Source organism: Ptychodera flava (assembly GCF_041260155.1).
Source record: "Ptychodera flava strain L36383 chromosome 3 unlocalized genomic scaffold, AS_Pfla_20210202 Scaffold_25__1_contigs__length_14229661_pilon, whole genome shotgun sequence".
Taxonomy (NCBI): domain Eukaryota; kingdom Metazoa; phylum Hemichordata; class Enteropneusta; family Ptychoderidae; genus Ptychodera; species Ptychodera flava.
Window position 1 is genome coordinate 7,172,715 of NW_027248279.1, and position 21,171 is coordinate 7,193,885.

General features: G+C 36.6%; 1 protein-coding gene and 1 long non-coding RNA gene across 2 annotated transcripts; both read right to left on the reverse strand.

Annotated features, from left to right (window-relative positions):
- Nucleotides 1–3,329: 3,329 nt before the first annotated feature.
- Nucleotides 3,330–5,192, reverse strand: LOC139125306 (polycystin-1-like protein 3). Its single transcript, XM_070691404.1, has 4 exons — nucleotides 5,080–5,192; nucleotides 4,302–4,530; nucleotides 3,976–4,067; nucleotides 3,330–3,541 (listed from the first exon to the last, which is right to left on the reverse strand). Exons 1-4 carry the CDS (start codon nucleotides 5,176–5,178, stop codon nucleotides 3,434–3,436), a joined length of 528 nt encoding a protein of 175 aa, XP_070547505.1. The 5' UTR covers nucleotides 5,179–5,192; the 3' UTR covers nucleotides 3,330–3,433.
- A 1,432-nt stretch (nucleotides 5,193–6,624) lies between these two features.
- On the reverse strand, nucleotides 6,625–9,670 carry LOC139125605 (uncharacterized). The gene is made up of 4 exons (XR_011550296.1): nucleotides 9,440–9,670; nucleotides 8,194–8,433; nucleotides 7,325–7,386; nucleotides 6,625–6,798 (listed from the first exon to the last, which is right to left on the reverse strand). It is a non-coding gene; the product is annotated as an uncharacterized lncRNA (long non-coding RNA).
- Between the last annotated feature and the right edge of the window lie 11,501 nt (nucleotides 9,671–21,171).

Genomic DNA, 21,171 nt, shown 5'->3' on the forward strand with positions numbered 1-21,171 from the left:
ATTATATATTTTCAATCTCAAGGGTTTGCTCTCAGCCACAATGAATAGGTAATGAATCATGCTCTTCTCGTCGTAAGGGTGAATTATTGATATCAGTGAACTCATGTCCATCCATGCCACTTTTTACTGACATGCCTTGCTATGCGTTCACACATGATGACATCCCTTCTTGAGGAAAATAAACGGATTGGTTAATCCTTGTGTTTAAATCAAGCTCCTAAATTACAATACATAGCGTCACCAAACGACTGCATTCAAGAGACGTTACCTCAGCACTGTAATTGTCAATACATGAATCCTCCATCACATAAGAATTGTATTCTTTGAGTCGTTTTATTGTGAAAATTCCTATATAAGCCTGTGCATATGTAAGTGTAGGAAATTCGCTTTACGTATATAGAAAAAAAACAGATTCCACCGTCCAATTACCAGATTACCGAACATCAGAATAATAAAATCTACGAGAAAGAAGTATGTCTTACATGACAAAGTAAAGGAACAACAAAGAAAACATACAAAACATTCAAATTACAATGCAAATTTGATTAAAATATCTGCAGTCTTCTGTCACTTATGGAAATTGTAAAAGATATGACCTGTAAACATTTTTAAAACCCTAACAGGTTTAAAGTCAACGGTATATACTACTCTGTATGATACAAACACCTCTTAATAAAGGTAACATTGTGGGTTGTAAAATTGATGAAAATTTTTTAGGCAACGAAAGAACATTAACGTGTCATACTTTGACATATGTCAGCAAATGTTTGCTGAACCCAAAAAACATTTTGCAAATTTTGAGAATAATTATGTAAAGACTAACTACATACTTTATAAAACTTTGTGAACTCAAGACAGCATTACAACTTTTTAAAACCTAAATAAGGTAACTGTACTCATGCAAAAGGTAAAAAGTGATTTTTTTCCTCTAATATACTTCTGTTGAACAATTTTCTACCAACGTTTAATAAATAAAAACATATGATATTTTGGAATGCGTGGTATCTAAAATCCAAAGTTCAAAAAACTGCTAGCTATTACAAAAGCATTTTCTGCAGAATATCATTTTTACTTTCTGAAAAGCCAAGCTCTCCTAAAGTCAACACAGCTTATTATATCACAACGTTCAAGTTGAAATATCTGAATGTGAACATCTGTAGAAACAAGCCAAGTAAATACCGAAGGAACTATATTACGCTGTTTATTGGAAGGTGTTATGACTACGGATTAAAAATTGAGACACAAATATAGAAAATTGCAGATAGGTAGAGACAACATTTTTCATGATCTGTATATAACAAAAATTAAAAGTGTGTCAAGATCTGTTTCGGGAAGGCCAGCATGATGCACCCTCACACTAATAACATAGTCCTTGGCATTTCCAAATTTAGCGACGTTGTACCATAGTATGCCAATAAGCATTAGTGACAAGCCAGCCATCCCAAGAGTACATCGACAGAGTGAAGAAGTTACCCTACTATCGTTATTGCAAGTGTCGCTAAAGTTTTGTAAGTTTGTCTGCTTTCTGCTCATGAAGTCATCTTCTAAGATAATAAATTGCACAAAGAGCCACTGATTTTTCCCTATAAAGCTATAAGGGGCACTATTATGAAAGCTGATCACAACATGAAAGCAAGTTCCAGCAAGTCTGACCTTATTTTCGATGGACTAGAAAATCATTTAAGATTTAACCTATGTTCTTGAATCCCTTCGACACCTTCTCTTTATTCGTCAAATCAAAAATAAAATCACTGAAAACACCTTATGCCTATAAATGATGAGCCAATGATCCTATGTGCCGTTGATTTGAAGTCATGGCAATGGTACACGGCTAGGATACAACACGTGCAAGTAATAAGGGCATGGGTCACTGTAAAAAACACACTGGACTCTATCTTTTTAAAGGGATACTGTAAGAATTTGCCTAAATTTGGTCGACGACTATTTCTTATTTTACTTTTACAGATACAATATGATAAATGTTGACAGACGTGGTCACATGACATAAATAGACATTTTTAAAACAAAAATCACACATTTCAAAATAGGAGCCTAAGGTAACATCTCAACTTGTAAGCTCAAACCTTTTGCGTATTTCTACATATTCTGAAAGAACAATTATCTCTCAACATAACTAACACCATAAATGAATATAATTTTTATTATATCATACCAGTATATTGAACGCGCAAATACGGCGATCTGATTGGTCGAGACGCGAAAAGAACCGTGGTATATTGGTGATATACAACGGCTGGAACACGCGCGAGCTCTCGGCAAGAGCCAAAATCCATTTTTGACGTTCTATGCGAGAATTTCAATATACTGTTCTGATATAATAGCAATAAATCACACCCAGCGATGGTATACAACGAGATTTTGACCAGTTCACAACATATATGCACGAGCGATAGCGGGTGCATATATGAAGTAAACTTGTCAAAATCGAGTGGTATACCATCGCTGGGTGTGCTTTATTGCTTAAATACATCTATTAAATATTAAATATTTTAAAATATCCATGAAAGGTAACATATTGCTCGATTTTTCTCTGTTTTTGAAGGAAAAAATGTGAAAAGTTAATAATTTGAATTATTCAGAGGTTGTTACATGAACTTTAATGCTACTTAATATCTACTAGCACTTTAATTTGAATAGATTTTGTTCTGAAATTGAAATATCTCATTACATCCCCAATGAGATTTTGACTGTTAGTCAAATGACTAGGTCAAAATCTTAAGATTTGAACAAATTTTGTTTATACATATATTGTGAAATATATTGTTGCCAACTCAAAAGTAATTTCGATCAGAACTTTCTAAAACGTGATCGCCTGCTACTCCAAAATGTTAAGAGTCTAAGACCAATACTTTAACATACATGTGCGGAACAACACACAAACTAGCTAGCATACAAACATCACTTATGTCAACGTTGTGAGAGGGTATTCTGTCCTACGGTCTGTTCTCACCGTCATACGCTATATAATGTGAAACTCCCTCGGAAAAGCGAAATCTTACGTTGATAACTTTTCATAATATAGTAGCTATATTGTTCATGCGTAATGCTTCTCTCACCCCTCATATAGTGGTTCAGACCAGCTCTGCAATTACATTACATAAGTGAAACTGTCGCCATCACCTTTTTCTTAACCCATATACTGAGAATTCCCTCGAGATACAAGCTAGCTTTACGGCTTTCGATTACGATACGCCACTCATTTCGAAGGGTCAAAACGAAGATGATATTTACCAATGTATGCGTGCATGATAAACGATGCTTTACGCGACATATGGCCGATACGGCGTCATCCTATCTTGTGGCCATATTTTACCAGTTGCTGCAAAATTCGTCATAAAAATTATTTACAAACTAGTCGAATAAGACATGTCATCGACAAACCTTAGTGTAACACCCCCTGGCAATCCTCAAATTAAACAGAAGCGTGGGAAGAAATTTCCCCGCTGATTAGTGTCTGAGTGAACGCAGTTAGATGATTGCACAGGCACAGAGTAGAAGTGATGTTCGATGCCGGGGATACCTGTAAAATAAAAATACATAGGTTGAATTATCTAGATTGTTTTATTGCTGAATAAATAAAGTGTTATAGATAAAGCGGTGTTTTGGAATATGGTGAAGAATGTTTTTAGAGCATTACGCACCGATTTCTAGTGGTTATGCCATGTGAGTGTCCAAAATCTACAAATAATAAAGAAAGCGTTTCTCTAAGATATTGTGTGATGTTTATTGACAGTCCTACCACTTCGTCTGTTTAAGGGAATAGTATTCGTTTGCTTTTCACTCTTAAACAATGTGGCTTTGTCAGTTTCATCAATAACAATTGATTTTATCTGCAGATACCACTGTATTTGCTGTCGCTTTCATATATTCAGTCTTCCTGATGAACTGCTTACAATTAGTACCTCCGCGATTACAATAAACAAAAAGAAAGACATTGCTCTTTACCATATTTACCTGACATCCGTCACTCCTCCATGTTTCATGCTGATTACTTAGGTAACTGCACATTGCTCGCTTGACACTCACCAACAATGTAATATCATCGTCTGAGAACCGAAATTCAAAAGAGAAAATAATTAACAGTAAATTACCACATTCCCATCAAATGGACATACATTCAAATCAAATTGGCACGCATTCCAATGACGTGAAGTACACATTCCAATGACATGAAGTACCATTCAAATGACATGGACACACATTCAAATGACATGGACACAAATTCGATGCGACCGTCATACGACCGTAATACGAGATTTACTCAAAGTTAGAATACTTACACTTTTGAATCGTAAAGGTAACATAATACTCCCCAGGTCTGAGAAAGTAGTGCTCTGGTATGAAGATCGTAGAATAATCGCCATGGAACGTAACGACAACAGAAAACTGGTAGCCAGGACAAGTGTTAGTGCAATTTGGCCGCTTATTAAATACGTAAGCTGTAGTATTTCCAAACACAGCCTGAGAGTTCTCGGCCCAGATGATGACTGCGTGAAACAACTGGTGTATCTGCACAAATATGAAGTCACAATATTTCTAAATAAAGGCTATATGGTGTATTTCGGACTGGGAAAATACGTCTGATGAACAGGACACAATTGAACAAGACATTCTGAAAAACACAGTTTAACATCCATTTTGAACTATGTTGTAAAGTAGACTCTGTTTTCCTTTATTTGTGACAAAAGTTCAGACTGTTACAGAAACACATCCCTGTCCCTATTACGCATACATCCTGATTTGATTGATATAGTGCTTTCAAATGGAAACAAAAAATAATATTGGTTCGACATTAGAAACGACAGTTCAGTGTGCTTGCGAAAATGCCGAATAGTTTAAGAGTGAACAGCAAACGTATACGCCTTACATATTCTCTGATAAACGAAGGCGGGACAGTTAAACGAATACCATGCTGCATCATAGAGAAACATTTTGCGATTTTGGACAATCACGTGGTATAAACGCCAGAAATGGGTGTAAAGTGTCTTATAAATTTTCTTCACTGTATTCCAAAGAACTACTACATCTATAAGAGTTTATTTCTACTCTCTTGCTTACCTGAATAGCAAAGCCAAAGTAAGTAACATTCTGAACGTCAAGGTAGATACCCGGTATTGACATCTGCTCTTCAGCTGGGGGAGCGTCTGTACCAATCATTATTACTATCTTGCCCTCAGTGTTATTAACTGATCAGGAAGTACACACAAAATGAACTATTATGATAAACAAGTACAGTGTGCAATGTTTAAATAGTGAATCAAAGTGTACAATATTTACTAAATGGTAATATCGTTACCATTTAAGAAACAAACCATGTTAGTAAATGAATACACTATAATTTCATGAATAATTGTAGAAGATTGGGAAAGATTCCATATTACCAGTCGACAATCTCAAAAGATAGTAGGGTCTTGGACAGATCAACAAACATATGTTCTCAGCTTAATAAATAATATGTTTCGATGACGGATGTGGTCCATCTTGAAAAGCAGAAAGTAAAATTATTGTACTTGTGCTATTGTGAGATATAATTCTTGTTTTCAAAACAACTTTGATAAAAAGGAGAGTCTGGGGTTCCTTCATTTAATACATCTAAGGTAACGTAGAAAAATTAGAAGAATTGCCACAAGTCAATATCACCATTCTTTGTAATTTTAGAGTTATTTTCAGTTACGGAAAATTAAAGGCTGTCACGAAACTGTACCCACAGGCCATAAAAAGCAAACGAGTCCATTACCTTCAAATTCATTGTCATCTCTGTCTGAGAAAGTTAAACTCAATACATCATTCATTGGATTAAAGCTGCTGTCGATCCGTGCTTGAAATAATTTTCCTTTCAATCGTGTACACTGTATTTAAATGAAATGACCATGAATAAATAAATGGATTTTAAAATATGGTCATTGTTATCGATTTAATTTTTCACACATTGGAGAGAAAATCATAATTCAAGTAATTTCTTTCAAAAGAATTATTGAGACCTTGTAGAAATTATTCGTAACTTTCCTTCTATTTTGGATAGACTATCCAACAAAGCATGACAGTTTTAACTTGATGATCATTCCAGACACACGTTTATCCTTATTTGTATCATACATCGATTTTATGTTAATTTACCGGTATAAAATACCATTATCGCGCATGAATTTCAATTAACACTTACAAGTTACTCATTGGCAATTACGTTGATGCTCAATCTTAAACTTAACATGTACATGAACTAACAAAGTAACACATTTCCTTTCCAGCAAATACTCCTAAAAACGAACAGAATTGTACTCACAATCATGTTGATATTTTCAGATGGAGAGACAGAAGAAAGCTTGTCTGCTGCTGGTATAATAAAGCCATTGCCATCCCCTAGTATTATGGAAGAGTTTGTAAGATTATTGACCAGGTTGCTTTCCAAACGCAGTAGAATAAACTGTGTATCTAGCACAATATGGCCAGACCCAGGTTCTGTGTTGCGAAGGACAAACTTCGAGACTTTGTCGGCTACATTGAGCAAAGATTTAGTTAACTGATCCCAGTTGCTGTTGTTGTTTTCATCCGATGGGATTGCATGCACCACTGCTAATATGCTTCCATCCATGACCTGTAAAATATCTGTGAAAGAATGGATGTGTTGGCGTCTCTCTATTTCTTACTGGCCTTCAGGTTCAGTTTTAAGTTGGAATGTTACTCACCTTGGGCTATTAATTGGCTTGCTTCAGATGATACGACAACATTGCCAAGCCCATCAATCACCTCAGACAATTCTTCCAAATGCCCAATTATCTATCAAACAAAAGTGTCACAATGATGAAAGCATGTAAAATATTTAAGACAAGACCAGACTAACTTACGGTAGAATGGGCCTCGCGGACAGATATTCGTATTGCCAAACTTTTACAATAGTTTTCGGCCTACCTCTTGTGGGGGACTGCTATTTGAAGCTTGTGGAGTAAATAAAGTTCATCATCTTAGTTTTGTGAAAATCAGGAATTCTCTTTTCTCTCAATCACCGAGATAGCATAGGGATGGCGTCAATTTGACTATCAAATATCATTGATAACTGAGAAATTTGTCTTTCTATTATCAAAAATTGTACCTTAAGACAGCGACAGCGATCCATTTCAAAAGTAAATGAAAAATGTACGATAATTCCATGCCTGGTCGCACAATTGAAATGTTCCATTACTCCCGTCTTCCAATAATCGTTTTGTCAATTTCGTAATCCCTTGGGTTTTTCCAGATATCGAAAATCCGGTAAAGAAGAAAGGTAACTTTGGCAACAGATCAGACTATCATAATATTTACATACCTTCGTCATTGACACATTCGACCGCGTTGAATTTTCATCGGTTACCGTTGGTGTGACTTGCGCTATGTTGATATCCGAGTGTTTGCAAGGAGGTGAATGCGCATATGACGAAACAAAACATAAAATTTGTACATTTAATGATTCAATGCGATTAAAGAGGTGACAGTAAACCACAGTCAGTTATTAGTGCCTCCAGAAAGATAGGAAGAAGAAGAAGAGATAATTGGAAGGAAAACTGACTCACTTGTTTCTTTTCCAATATACATTTACATTTGATACGTCCTCGAGAACAGTTCATTGCAAAACATTTTACAAATTTTGATGTCGTTTAATTGTAATTAAAATAGTGTGTAAGAATTTTACTTAAATATTAACACAGTGTTTTAGAATGTATAGTTTTTGATGCTATATAAATGACAATAATAATGCCGTCCTCTATTATTGTCATACAATGAAATGACTCTCCCCAAACCATCGCATTGAAAATATTGTCAAAGTATCAACCAAATACCTTCACACTATTAATTTTGTCAAGAGTTTGAAAACATCGGGAAGTATCTAAAGTTTGCGCTTTTATTAAAAACATCTCAAAAATATTAGGTGTTATGAAGTTTTACAGCATTCGTCTATGTCCTTTTTGTATTTTGTAAGCTCTTTGAATCTTCAAAAACATTTACTATAAAATACAGATTAACTATAAATTAGTCTTCACATAAAGTACACATTACCATTTAATGCGTTACCCTCAGTTGCTGCAAAATACTTTGTACTTCTTGCTTGATGCAAATTTTCATAATCAAGAAGATTATGCATCCACACGATAATTAAAATGAAAATACATTTTGACATGAAATACACTAGAACAATACCTTTCACTCTCACAATAAAGGTACAGGACGCTTTATTTCCAGATGGGTCCACAGCTTCATACGACACAACTGTTGTTCCAATGGTGAAGTTACTTCCAGGGTGGTTGCTGCTAGAAAGACTCACATCCCCTGAATTATCAGTTGCTTGTGGAAGTGACCAATTTACAGCCACTGAAGGAGTTCTAATGTTTGCAGTTGTGTTAACATCTGCTGGGCAACTGATGGACGGGTTTTCAGTATCTGTGATAGACGAGACAATTACAAAATGAAGACAAGTTCAAGTAGAAATACGCCAACTTATACATGTAAAGCCCGTTTTACAACTCAACCGTATTTGCTGATACAAATGTAGTCATGGCGATGACAAAAGATCGTACCTTTTCAGTTCATAACAACAGCGCCAAAGTATTAAATTAAGGTATTCTGTAATAAACACGATGTGAACTAATTTTGGATAATTGGATTTTCATATTTTTCAAATTTCTCAAAAGTGTTTGGTGCTATTTAGCTGAATGTTGCAATATTGAAAATTACTCATGAAATAAGTGTGTAACGCAAAAAGAAAAGCAGGTGAGAGTACATTTGTAGATTAAATCGACATTACTTCACCATCCAATTATCCCAAATTAGTTCCAATCCAGTTAACGTTTTGTACATGTATTCGTACTATGACTTATTCGTAGCACACGTGTCAATTAAATCTACAAAAACCACATTAAATAAGATATTTTCCCTAATATTTTTTACGCGAAGGAAAATACAGGTGACATCCCGCCCGTATCGTTACAATGAAAACTGTATGTCCTCTCATCAAAGAACTTTGTGAGTCGACAGATCAGGCACGGTGGGATCTATACGAATGCGCAAAAACTATATTGGCAAAAAAACTACAATAAAAGGACTCACATTTAGCTAGGTCGATATACTTTGTCAGTTTGTAATAATTATGACTGATTACGAAATTTTCTGTCGGACACAATAGGGTCATTGGATAAATACAGGCCATCATGTTTTTGTTCACATCGACAGGTACATTCAAGATTTACGCAAAAATTGATGAAATAGACGCGGGTTACCGTGACGTAGAATTCCCGGTACGTTTTGTTCAGAGACGACAACTTTAAACTTGGCCAGTGAATGTTATAATATGTATGGCAGATACAGTAAAAAATTGGCCGACTAGCGGAAAATACAGTACTCGTTAAAATAAAGAGCAAAGTTAAAACAAATACAGTAAAATACTAACCGACCAGCGGGAGATAAAACACTTGCAAAGCAGAGACTAAAATGCGCAGACGTTTCGGGTGCAACCCTTCGTCAGTACTAAAAACTCGCTACAGAAACGGGAAAACACAAGAAAGAAAAACAGCCAATCAAACAAGGGAACGATCAAACGCGTTAAAATATGCATTCATACCGGCTGGTGCCAGAGTACCGAGTTTAAAAATAGTGGCCTGTTCGAGTTTATGGCGGGTAGAGTCTGTGGTGGAAATTATAGCAGATTCTGCCATGTCGAAATGCCACGTGACACGAACATCAAAGACCGGCTGGTGCGTTCCAGTTTACCTAATCGCGACTGCGCTACTGGAACATCATCATGTGGCCGTCGAGTGTGTAACACCTGCCCGCATACTTTTACAACCAATTTCATTCAGGGCCCGCGTGGTAGAGTCAATGTTTCCGGCGTGTTCACCTATTCATCTATTCATCAAATGCAGACGATGCAGCATGCTATATATTGGCGAAACAAAGCGTCGCCTAGGCGATCGCTTTGCTGAACACCTTCGCACTGTGACCGACAACAAGCTCGCATACCCGGTGGCCAAGCATTTTTGTACACCACCCCACCGCGGTCGGTCTGACATGGCAGTGTCTGCTATAATTTCCACCACAGACTCTACCCGCCATAAACTCGAACAGGCCACTATTTTCAAACTCGGTACTCTGGCACCAGCCGGTATGAATGCATATTTTAACGCTTTTGATCGTTCCCTTGTTTGATTGGCTGTTTTTCTTTCTTGTGTTTTCCATTTCTGTAGCGAGTTTTTAGTACTGACGAAGGGTTGCACCCGTAACGTCTGCGCATTTTAGTCTCTGCGTTGCAAGTGTTTTATCTCCCGCTGGTCGGTTAGTATTTTACTGTATTTGTTTTAACTTTGCTCTTTATTTTAACGAGTACTGTATTTTCCGCTAGTCGGCCAATTTTTTACTGTATTCCTTCACACTTGCTGCAGTTTTATCCCTCTTTTGAGGTCAGTTGTAATTGTTATAATATGTAATATCATCAGTATTTCATGACGATAAGTAGTTCATCATGCTAAATATTTCTTCTTTTCTTGATCTATTTTATGACAACAAGTACTTCGTCATTCCCCGTTTTCCTTCTTTTAGAGAATAGACTCAATTCTTTATTAGTTCAGCCGATAGACCGTATTGACTGTCCTAGAACGTATCATCATGTTTTTCATCTCTTCATCTAAGTTTTAATTCAAGTTCTAGGGTAGTAGTATACATTCACTGGATATTGCTTTTTCTAGAGACTGCATCGGTAAACTCTATCGTCAACTTCGTTGAATTTCTGAACCAAGAGATTTTATCATTTCAGCAACAAATGGACAGAAAACGTCGTGGTAGGGAGGGAGATCTAAGAGAGATCCTAATTCACCTCAGTGTCCGCTCTAGCCTTTAAACTTAACCTTTCAAAGATGAATCGTCATTTTGATGCCTTATTCCAAAGACCCCATGATAACTACAACACCGAGGATGCAACAAACCCATCAGCAAGAACACTTATCAACGATGATGGCAAGCATATCTACAGCAGCAGAAGTGAGTCACGCTAATACCAATCATAGTATCCGGACGACATCGATCACACTTCTGAGTGACGCAGGCTTCAACAATAGGCATACCATGAGTGTTAGCCGTCATCGAAACGAAGGCAGCATCAGTTCTTATGTCAGGGATACATCGGTCCAGCAAAAGAAGCAAATGCCGGAAACGTTGTCATCTGCAATTGACATGACCTGCAAAGTTTCCATCAGCGAAAACTGCACTCAGAGTTCATCGGTCCCGACTGCATCTGCTAGCCATCATCTTCAACACAACCGCATGTTGTTATCATCCGTCATTTCTCAACCTGTGTCTGGTCAACAGTCCAAACCAAATATAAACATTAATGCTCCTATATCTGCTGCAGCGTCTCTTTTCGCGGGTACCATGATCACTCGCGGAAATTTTCACAATTTCCTTGGACAGCAACAGTAAATGCTGGAACGAGTTCACCTTTTCGTAGTTGCCCATTTGGACATTTAAAATAATTTCGGAAACCAAAGATTCAAATGAAATAATTTGAATTTCTACACACATTATATTTCAATTGAAATTAATGAATTCCCAAATGTTGAATGTTCAAAATGTTTTCTGCTGTTCAAATTAAAAGAGAAAGCTCCTAAAGTATTTCTGAGTTATAAATCTTTAAAAGTTCACTCACTTTTATTTAGCTTGCAGGATGTTTGATTGAATATTTATTAACCATTAAATTAATTATTGATTTTAATTCACTTTGATTGTGTGAGTGTCGTTATTTAGTGGGAATCTTCGGTGTAATAAAATAAATAACACATGATAGCGAGGGCAATATCACAATTTGTTGCCTGCCGAAGGTATGGTGCGCTCATGACTGGAATATTGACGATTCCTGAGCCAAAGGCGAGGGCATTGTCAATATTCCGGTAAATATTCCGGTCATGAGCACTCTCCCAAGCAGGCAACAAATGGTGATATTGCCCTCGCTATTGGGCATTCTCACTTCAATTGATATTGTACGTCACCATTACTGCGTATATTACCTTTGTGTCCATAAACCTCGACTTCACAAAGTGTCAGGTGGTTATTGTATCCTTCTAGTTGCACACTCACAAAACGTCCTGTCTTACCACCGCAATCAACAGTTACAGTATTCTGGAAAACTTGATTCAATTTAAGCGCAGAACCACAAATCCTGTTGTGTGTAATAGTCATTTCATTGCCCACACGCACGACAGCACCCTTTAAACGTTCAGCTGAAATGTAATTCATGGCATGTGAAATGTACTTAATGACTGGTTTCTAATATGTTAAATGCTAGGCATCAGTAAGAATACAGGGGTTGTTCTTCAAACTTAAGACCTTGGAATTTTTCATCAAGACCTTACTAGCATAAATGTTTACTTCAAGATACTCACGCTGAATTTTCTCTGTGAACTCTGCATGGTTCAGACTTATATAAAACTTTTAACAAGAGGAGGACCCACTTCCTCACTCATCAGTGTCTGTCCGGACTCAACCCCCTAAAGACTGTAATTTAGAAGTTTATATTGTCCCAGCCAAGAGCAGAATGTGTAATTTCTGTACTTTTTAAAATTCCCCCAAGACTAAAATATTAGTTTTAATAAATTCATTGGAAAGAAAAATCGATGACTTCACGCTTTTTCTGTCGTAACATCATTAATTGGATTACCAAAACTACTGGAAATATTCGAAATTACATCATTTGCTAATCGATCAATGGCATATAAAAACATAACTGAGCTGTTTGACATATATTGTTATTTATTGTTATTATACATCTACCATCAAGGACAATAAAATTTGCGTACGTTAAAATGAACTGAGGAAAGTTTTGTTCCGTAACATTTACCGTTTCCAGCCCTGTACCCATTTGCAGTGCATTGTGCATGTGCGGCTGCCTCCACGAGAGAACTGTTGAACGGTTTCAAGGGGCGTAATTGAAGATTGACAGAATACAACATGCTCTCTGTACGTGTATCTCACAGGCTATCATGGAGCGCCCCCAAGATAACGTCTCATACTAACGTTTTAAAGCAGAAGAAAAAAAATGATGACATTGCAAGAAATCGTCAATACTTAGTCCATGTGACGCAGCTGTCATGAACGTAAGGGCCTTTCACGTCTTGACGATTGAACCAGCGTGTGCCGACGTATTAAAATATCTCTGAATTGCTGACTTGCTGAACTGACGATGTACTTTTCAATTGTTGGCGTATATATAGCGTATTCATAACGTACTCCTGGATTCAAATCCTTTTTGGGAACGCTAGACAATTACCTCGGATCGACTTCTTTCGACTTATGAGTAACTTACAAGTAACGTGTGTTAACGAGCGCATAACCTACCTACAACTTATGGCCCGCCTGGTGGGACGTATGAGCCTTGCTCTGGCATTCGTTGAAAAGTTGTGCATGCAAAAAAGCTTTTGACGACCTCGCCATACTACGACGTATACCAGCGTGCTTCGGTGTGCTCTCAACTTATACAAAACTTACCAATTAAGTATTAGACGGACGCAAAGCGTATATGCCAAATTTTTTATACGTTGGCATCGCTGGCTAAATCGTCAAGGTGTGATAATAATAGGTTTTATAGAAAATACTGCACAATATCGCCGAACGATACGCTGCCCCAGTGTCCTCATGCATCCTTAACGGTACTTTTACAAAACCTCACAGTACGTGCTTCATTTGTTCACAATGCAACGCGATTGTGGGCAAGTGATGAAAGTTTGATACCGAAAAATAACCTAGAATCACCATATCGCAATGCCTCTGACTAATACATTTTCATGCGAAAATGAAAATATATTGCAAAAAAATTTAAACCTATAAATGTGTTATTTTATATCATTATACTTAATTGTTGCCCAAATACAATACTCCAGCGATACTATCATACAAAACCATAGATAAACTACTCCGTATCTGTCTCCAATTCCATGTCAACTGAATCATTTCCGTAATGTTTCACCAGTCACGATACATTGGAGTAGAAATTCTAATGGGACAATGAAAACACAAGAAATAATATTCGAATTCAATTCAAGTAGTAAGTTCACTAAAGTACCATATTTAAGTCAGCTATTTTGAGATAGAGTGCAAAATCATCTTTTATCGTCACTTATTGACGACTTACCACAACAGTCCTGTCTATTCGTGATATCGACTCGAGTTATCAAGTACATTTGATCAAGGTTTACTTTCCACCAGGCATCGTACTGAAAATCAGTGCAAGCACACGACCCTGCATCCCAATCAGAATTTTTTATACCATCGACAGCCCTGAAGGCTTCTCCACCAGAATAATTACTACTTTGACAGGTCACTCTATTCAAGGCAAGGTTCTCATTCCCTGGCAAAGGAATAAAACAAGTTGAAAAATTTAGTGAAAAGTATGAAACGTAAAGTTGCACTTCGCTCTGCTTCATTTTTCTATTGAACAAACTTTCCCACATAAATTTCGGGGAAAAGCTTCGGTTTGGCAATTTTTAATCTCCTACTTTTCTTTCTTGTATGGTTAACTTACAGTTACATTATGTACGTTGCTATTTGCAAACTTAAATTATCTCTAACTGTAAACGGGTCAGTTACATTATGTGGGAGCCGTCTTATTGTTTTAACACATGTCTTTGCCATCAGTTCTCTCTCCTGCGCCAGGTTTTTATTTCTTACAATGTTGCATTATTTCATTACAATATTTTTTCAAGTTCTTTTAAAGCCGAGAATATCTTTTCAACAGTAAATATTGGGTTTACCTCTTCAATAACCCTCTTCATCATTTGTCTAAAAGCAATTACTTTAATAGCAATATGAATGTTTCCTAAAATTGATAGCTTTAATCTCCAAGGCATATTAATGACAGTGTTGTACATAGGGGAGTTGATGTTCTGAGGTACACAGTTATTTGATTAAAAAAAACAAAAGACCTCAAAAGAGGGATAAAATTGCAGGAAGTGAAAGTGAATACAGTAAAAAAACTGGCCGACCTGCGAGTGATAAAATACTTGTTAAAAGGCAGAGGATAAAAACTGCAACAAGTTAAAGCAAATACAGTAAAATACTAACAGACAAGCGGGAAATAAAACACTTGTAAATCGCAGAGAATAAAAAAACCAGACGTTTCGGGTGCAACCCTTCGTCAGTACTAAAACTCGCTATGAAAACGTGGAAACACAAAAGATTAAAACAGCCAATCAAGCAAGAGACCGGTCAAATGCATTAAAATATGTATTCATTCCGGCTGGTGCCAGCCGGAATGAATACATATTTTAATGTATTGCAATTGGCTGTTGTAATCTTTTGAGTTTCCATGTTTTAACAGCGAGTTTTAGTACTGACGAAGGCTTGTACCCGAAACGTCTGCGTTTTTCTTCTCTGCGATTTACAAGACTAGTGTTTTTTTCCCGCTGGTCGATCAGTATTTTACTGTATATGTTTTAACTTGTTGCAGTTTTTATCTTCTGCCTTTTAACAAGTATTTTGTCTCTCGCTGGTCGGCCATATTTTTACTATTTGAATCATAAGATGTATAATTCAGGAAAACTATACAAGGTGAAACTCGGACATGCCAAAAACCCACTGTTTAAACACGTGCTATCAGATCTGCTCATTTCTGTCGATCTTCAATAAAGAAAAATACTATACATGTATAAAGCGAGATACGATATCCGCCAGCCTTGACACAAATTACATACTTTTTAAAGAAATGTTCTGTAAGGGAGTCCAGAGAATGTCGTCTGTAATCACGACCCGATATTACTGGAGGTGTTACTTAATATTTTGCTTCGGAAACAGTGCGTGAATTTTGCGTTCATTAGACATACTCAAGTAAGCAATAACACATGCGCCTTAAACACATATGCCCCGTAACTCATGACATATTAATGCGTTAGCTGAAGTCTGATGTATTTGAATAATTCAGCGGAAGTTATGTAAAGTTATTTGAACAATAAATGCACAATGAGACCCGGCTCTAAAATGATATTTTCAACAAATAATATCACTCAGTATTATTTAAGACATAAACCTTTGCTCTAACTTTCATCATACAAAAGTTCGACCATTATATTTCTGACTCAAGAAGAATAATCTCTTCATGATACAAAGATGGAATATCGCAGAATACTTAAATAAGCTGGACTAATAAGAACTTTAAGTATAATCATAGTTTTTATTAGATTTGCAGAATAAATTTAATTTACATTATTATCATTCTATTTGTAATCGAATATAGAACGAGTAGTATGGGTTTGATTATGAGATACATAAAAGGGTAAATAATTCAGTAAATTTAAATTCTCAAAAAGATTCGAACTCACAACGTACGACGCCCAGTCACATAGCGAAAACATCACAGTCAAAATCGGTAGGCTAAATCCCCATCTTTAAAATATAGTAGTTCACAAACCGAGCTACTGATTTAAGATAACATATAGACAATGATTTTCTTATTTGACCGGAGCAGTGTAAAATACGAATTCCCCTCGACGTCGACTTTTAGAAAAAAAGGCTCCGTAAGCTTAGAGACCAATGTGCATGACAACCACGAGTTCTCTTTTCTGTTTATTTCAGTAAACAAACCCGATGAGTTTTCTTCAGTTTGCTGTCAAGACCGTAATAACGAAAAATGGAGACATGATCGCCTTGAATTTTTTCCAAAAGGATACAGTGGATGTACAATGCTGTTGAAGTAATTGAATTTAGACAAATGATGATACTCTTGAAGAGATCTACTAAGCATTTCACAGTTAACAAAAGACGAAGTCTTTTTAGATTGATGATATATGGGTTCACCAAATTAAAATTAAATACTCGCAATATTAGCAAAATATGTAAATGATATGAAGTAATGTACCATTTTGTTTTACCAATCGCACTCACCACTTTAGGAAATTAAAGTTGATGAGTTGACATTTTAATAGGCTGTAAATTTATGAATGCTTTCTTGATACGATGGTTAAAGTCTTTCAAAATTTTGAAGTCATCTGTGGGATCGATGTTAGAACGAGTCCGAAACAGTTTTGGTGCGTATTGTGTGTATAAACATTAAAGTCAACAATAAACCCTGATCATTTGAAAGTGATGGCATTTTCACACTAGAAACGTATGTTATGTTTTCAAAACACAAGTACCATGCATCTGCCTTGAGGTTACCTATTATTTCAGAGACGGAGATAAGGAAATAATTTATACATGAAAATGTGGTCATTATTCCTGGCAAACGAAGCATTGTAAGGTGACAGTCAATCGAAAAAGTAAACACTAGATCATTCAGTTCTCTGCATTATTGTCATAACAAATGACGACATAGATAATTATGCCACTCGATATTCAGTAAAGAGAACATTGACAAGTTTCCATGGTTTGTTTACGCAAATTTGGAGATGGCGTCAGATCATGATTGAAACTTAAATGATTCATGTTTTACTAGCGTTATTGCTTTGTGAGTACGTGTATATTATGGATGAGTCATTTGATCCTGTCACTTACAGCCTGAGAAAAGCCATAATTGGCATTCCATCTACACAATGTGCTCCAAGTGGAGAGCGGCATGTTACTGCCACAAAGTGTAACCGTGCCATAATTATTTTACTAGAAAAAAATCAAGCGAAAGACAAATAGCCAGACAGCTTGTTTAACATACCTGTCGGAGTTCCTTTCACGCCACACAATAACGTCATTCCGATAAAGATTAGTATATTCATTGACGACCACTTAGGATGGACCTTGCAGGAAAATTAAAAAAAAAAGTATTTTATCGAGTGATATCTACCGGAGCATCAACTTTTAAACTCAAGGAAAATTCATCGTCGACGGGCTCCGAGTTATAAACGAAATTGACTTTCATTTACAAGTATCACATCTTTGGTTGCATGTTATAGGTTGGCATATTCAACCAAGAACGTTCTTTTATAGCACTAGACTTAGCAATGTGTTCTTCAAATACTGGTTTTCCGAAAGGATGATCGTACATTTACGGAGACACGGAGATCGATGCCGGATATAAGTAATGCTTACTCTCTGAACAGCAAACGTCATTCTTCGTACTGGACTTCAGCTGTGAAGTCAGTCGCATTCACGTACCCAAAAACTGACCGAGTGAAACAGTACTTACAAATTCTTTCTTACCTGTCCCTTGGTATAGTTTAAGTAGCAGGAGGAAGTTCACTGTAGTCATCTAATATTTCTGTTGACGGGCACAGGTACCTATGGCTACACAACGGATCATTGGACGTGCGCAGCTGAAGGAAATAATTGTCGATGACTGCAAACGAGGCCGTAAGTTGAATTAAAGCTGACGTCTTGTTAAGGTATTGTTGCGGAACTTCAGGGTCAGTAACCAGTTACACTGCTCTTGCTCCGCTGGCTCAGAAAATGCAACTTTTTCCTGAATCTCAGGTTCGGAATCCCTGTATTTGAGAGCACAATAAGATCTGTCGGCTCCATATCAGGACGGACTTAGATCACGTAGGAAAACTTGTAATATCCCGACAACCCCTGACTTTTGCCGACTTCTAGACCTGCTGTCGTGCAGTGAACATCGTGTTCAAAGCTGTGCTGAGCTGAACTTTTGTCTAACCGTTGTTTCCCTTTTATTTTCTGTTTAAACCTGTTCCACGATTTGTGCGGACACCTCATGTTAGCCTCGGTGAGGTATATTTGTCTTGGTTGTTAAACTAGTCGTGCTATTTCAGGTTTTCATAGTTGTTCAGTGAGCGGGTTGCTCGAGCACGCCGGTCGGCCGTGTGACTTGTGCTACCAGCCAAATCTCGGTGCGTGTTCCGTCGTGCACACGGTCCATATATCGAACTACGGTTTGTGATGGTCCGGTTCATCGCCATCTAGGCTCGACATTGCCACGACTACGCTACCATTAACTAGAGGAAACTTTTAGTCCTCTAAAGGTTGGCATTTTGGGCCTAATTTCAGATAATACGTTACAGTATGTAAAACAAAGTGTCTGGCTTTTTGTCTATCACTCGAGTTTTCTCTCTGTTCTCCCTGTGAGTAAAATAATCATGGCACGGTGACATGTTGTGGCAGTAACACACCGCTTGCCAGGTGACTTTGAGCATAGTTTGAGGATGAAATGTCAATTGTGGCCCTTTCTCAGAATGTAAAGAACGGGAACAAAGGACAGCTGCAAAACATATTCATATATATCATAAAGCAATACAATAGAAAAGCATCATTCATTCATTATTTAATCATAGTTTAATCATAATTATTAAAAATTATGAAGAGAGATACATAGTTGTTAATCCGTTTTATGCATGACACTATCATTGCAGTATTGTGTGTGGGCAACAATTAAGTATAATGGTAGAAAAAATTAACGCAGTTATTAGTTTCATTTATATTTGCAATAATTTTTTGATTTTTCCATGACAATCCAATATATTAGTGAGACCCGGTATCATTCTTTCATAAGTTCCCCACAATCCATTAACAATATCGACAAATAAGGCACCGTACTATGTGTTCATTAGGAAAATGCTGCAAAGGATGCACGGGAACGCTTAGGCAGCGTATCGCCCGACGGTATTTTTGCGGTATTTTCCTGATAACCTTATACACTGGTAACCTTATATTTTACATCGTACATTCATTACATCTGCGTCATATGGACCAATTATTGGCAGTTCTGTACAATGTCAACTATTTATCTAACGATATATAGCGCAACTATGGGACGCCATCTTGAGGGCATTTCATTAAAGCCTTTGAGCTATATGTTGCGAGACATATTCTACAAATCGTCAACAGTTAACTCTCTGAGGCCACTGCAAAATGCGCTGCAAATGGGGACGGAGCTTGAAACTCTAAATATTACGGAGAGCAATTTCCAATATTGTTCTCGATGCTATATAATAACAAAATCAACAACATACTGCCGAATAGCTGTATGTTAAGATTATATACGCCTTTGATGGATTAGTAGGTCCTTAAAAGTCACAGCCTTGAATACGGAAAGCTGTAGGCTGTAATAACCAGTCTGTTTTGTAACTCATGCATTGGTCTAAGGGACAGGACAGAAATTAAAGAGGGGCTGCTATTGCAAATGACGGTGCCTACAAAATAGTGACCCTTTAAAAGTGTTTGTTAGAAAAAATGACCCTCGCCATGTTCACGCGCAAAAATCATTGCCGCTCCTTAATCGTATCACAGTCCATTTCAATAATACAATTCTTATTTGGCCTTGAGAATACTTTTAACCTTTATAAATATCACTTTTCTGTAAGGTCTAAAGTAAATTGATGACAAAAGACGACATTTCACAAAAAGTTATTATATCAACTACTTGCAATACAATTGGCTATTCAAAGTAAAAAAGGTCAGTAACTGTAATGTTATTCTTCATTTATAGTCCGGCTTTATTGTAAAAAGAGTACTATTATTGTTTGTCAAGATTTTATTGCTGCCTATAAGTCACTGCTGAACAACATTTTCGTATAAATGCACAGATATAGCAATTTTTGGCGAGAAAAACGTTTAATAGTTTACCCCTAGACTACCATGAAAAGTGAATTCAATGATACTTTTGTATAAAATTCCAATATCACGTTTGTTATTTACGTCAGCACTTTCAAACATCCTGTTCTGATCAAGTACATCCGCATCAATTGTCAAACACTTAAAAACCAAAAGATAATAATGCATTTGTAACCACCCTTTTCTAATCAGTACATTTATTTTAACTATCTAACGCCTGTCAATTGGGAATTATTGTTGAGTTTTGTATGGGAAAAATGTTCATAGTTTTTATACAGACTACAATGCGTAGTTAATCAATATTTAGATGAATTCTAAAAATAAAATTTCTTGTACTCTCACCACATATTAGGTCACATTTTAAAGTACATTAACATAAATTATCAAAAATGAAATAAAAGCACAGATATAGCTTTGTTCGGGAGAATTGTTTATTGTTTGCCCAATAGCCTCCTTTTATTATGATTTATATTTATGGATAAAGCACTGTTTCGGCCACATCTTGCATTCTAATAGCTCAAAAACGGGTGAGACCCACCCAAAGAAATGCCTAAAATTTGATGGTCCTTCAAAATGCTTGTGCGAAAAACAGAGACCCGCCCCCCCTCTATAATTTCCGTCCATTTCTTAACAACTAAGAAATTACAAACG